Source organism: Cariama cristata, unplaced genomic scaffold (genome assembly GCF_000690535.1).
Source record: "Cariama cristata isolate BGI_N322 unplaced genomic scaffold, ASM69053v1 scaffold36654, whole genome shotgun sequence".
NCBI lineage: Eukaryota > Metazoa > Chordata > Aves > Cariamiformes > Cariamidae > Cariama > Cariama cristata.
Genome location: NW_009612970.1, coordinates 3,918 through 5,198, shown reverse-complemented (window position 1 = coordinate 5,198; position 1,281 = coordinate 3,918). Strand labels below are relative to the sequence as shown.

The window sequence follows — 1,281 nt, the reverse complement described above, 5'->3', positions numbered from 1 at the left end:
GTTCGACAGGGCTTGCCGAGACGGGTGCACAGCCCATCAGAGTTGCCTGCAGCGCCGGGAGGACGGAACCAGTGTCCAATGCAGGGAGAGGGCACAGGGTGCCCAGCACAAGATACTGACTTTGCTGGGCCACAGGTAGCAGTGTGTCCTGCTCATCCCATCCTATCCCATCCCATCCCAATCCCGTCCCATCCCATCCCGTCCCCATCCCATCCCATTCCGTCCCATCCCATCCCATTCCGTCGCATCCCATTCCACCCTGTCCCATCCTATCCCATCCCCATCCTATCCCATTCCATCCTGTCCCATCCCATCCCTTTCCCATCCCCATCCCCTGCCTGCAGGCAGGACCAGCCCCTGGACGACGCGTACGTGTGTAATACTCCACCAGCTCGTGCAAACTGCCGAAGGTGACGCGGGGGGAGATGTAGTACCCCCCGTTGTCCATGTTGCGGATCTTGTAGTGCTTCACCGTCTCGCCCTGGTTCTGGTCGAAATCCCTCACCGACAGAGAGTAGGAGCCTGGGGAGATGGGGGACCGTGTGGGTGCGTGGGACTCCAACACTCCTCCTGTGCTTCCCAGCGCCTTTCCCAGTGCTGGTGGTGGGAGATGCCGGCGGGGCCTGCGGGACGGTACCTTTGGAGGTCTCGCTCTCCCGGATGAGGAAGGAACCGTGCGTGTTGCCTGACGCCAGGAGCTGCCGCTCCGCATCCTTGCGGCTGATGTTTTTGAAGAACCACCTGGGGACACCGGGCAGGATTAGGGCTGGGGTGGCTCAGGCTACCTTCACCCACTGGTGCTTTGGGGGATGCTCCTGGCTCCTTCCCCCTCTGCCAGCACAGCTCCTGCCGGGACACGGCTCCTACTCAACCCCTACTCACGGCTCAGGCTCCAGGCTGTTCGCCGCGGCCACGAAGTTGTAGGGGATCAAACCCTCCTGGCCGGTGGTGAGCGACTGTGCCTTCCACCACTCCCCGCTCCTGCAAGGACACAGCAAGGTGAGACCCCCCCCCCGGCTGCCGGGACCCCTTACGGACCCCCCTGGCAGCACCGGGATGCCAGCCGGGGAGCTGCGGGGTCATGCCGGCACGGGCGCTGGGATGCCATCAGCGCTTGCTCACTCTTCCAGGATGCGGAGCTTCTCGCCCTTCCGCAGCCCCAGGTCCCCGTCGTGCTTGGGCTCGTAGTTGTACAGGGCCACCACCAGCTTATCTGGGAGGACAAGCGGAGGGGCAGGGACACAGCGGCCAACTGGGGCGGGTGTCCCCAGTAACCACCTG

At 64.0% G+C, this 1,281-nt stretch overlaps 1 protein-coding gene across 1 annotated transcript in view; it reads right to left on the bottom strand.

Moving 5' to 3' along the window:
* Positions 1 to 7: 7 nt before the first annotated feature.
* LCK (LCK proto-oncogene, Src family tyrosine kinase) overlaps positions 8 to 1,281 on the bottom strand; it is a gene marked incomplete at its 3' end in the record, with an annotated part of 1,578 nt that continues 304 nt past the window's right edge. The window contains exons 3-7 of the mRNA XM_009698837.1: positions 1,123 to 1,249; positions 883 to 981; positions 638 to 741; positions 373 to 522; positions 8 to 46 (exon numbers count right to left, since the gene is read on the bottom strand). Of these exons, the coding sequence (XP_009697139.1) occupies positions 8 to 46; positions 373 to 522; positions 638 to 741; positions 883 to 981; positions 1,123 to 1,249 (519 nt within the window). The remainder of the gene's footprint in view (positions 47 to 372; positions 523 to 637; positions 742 to 882; positions 982 to 1,122; positions 1,250 to 1,281) is intronic.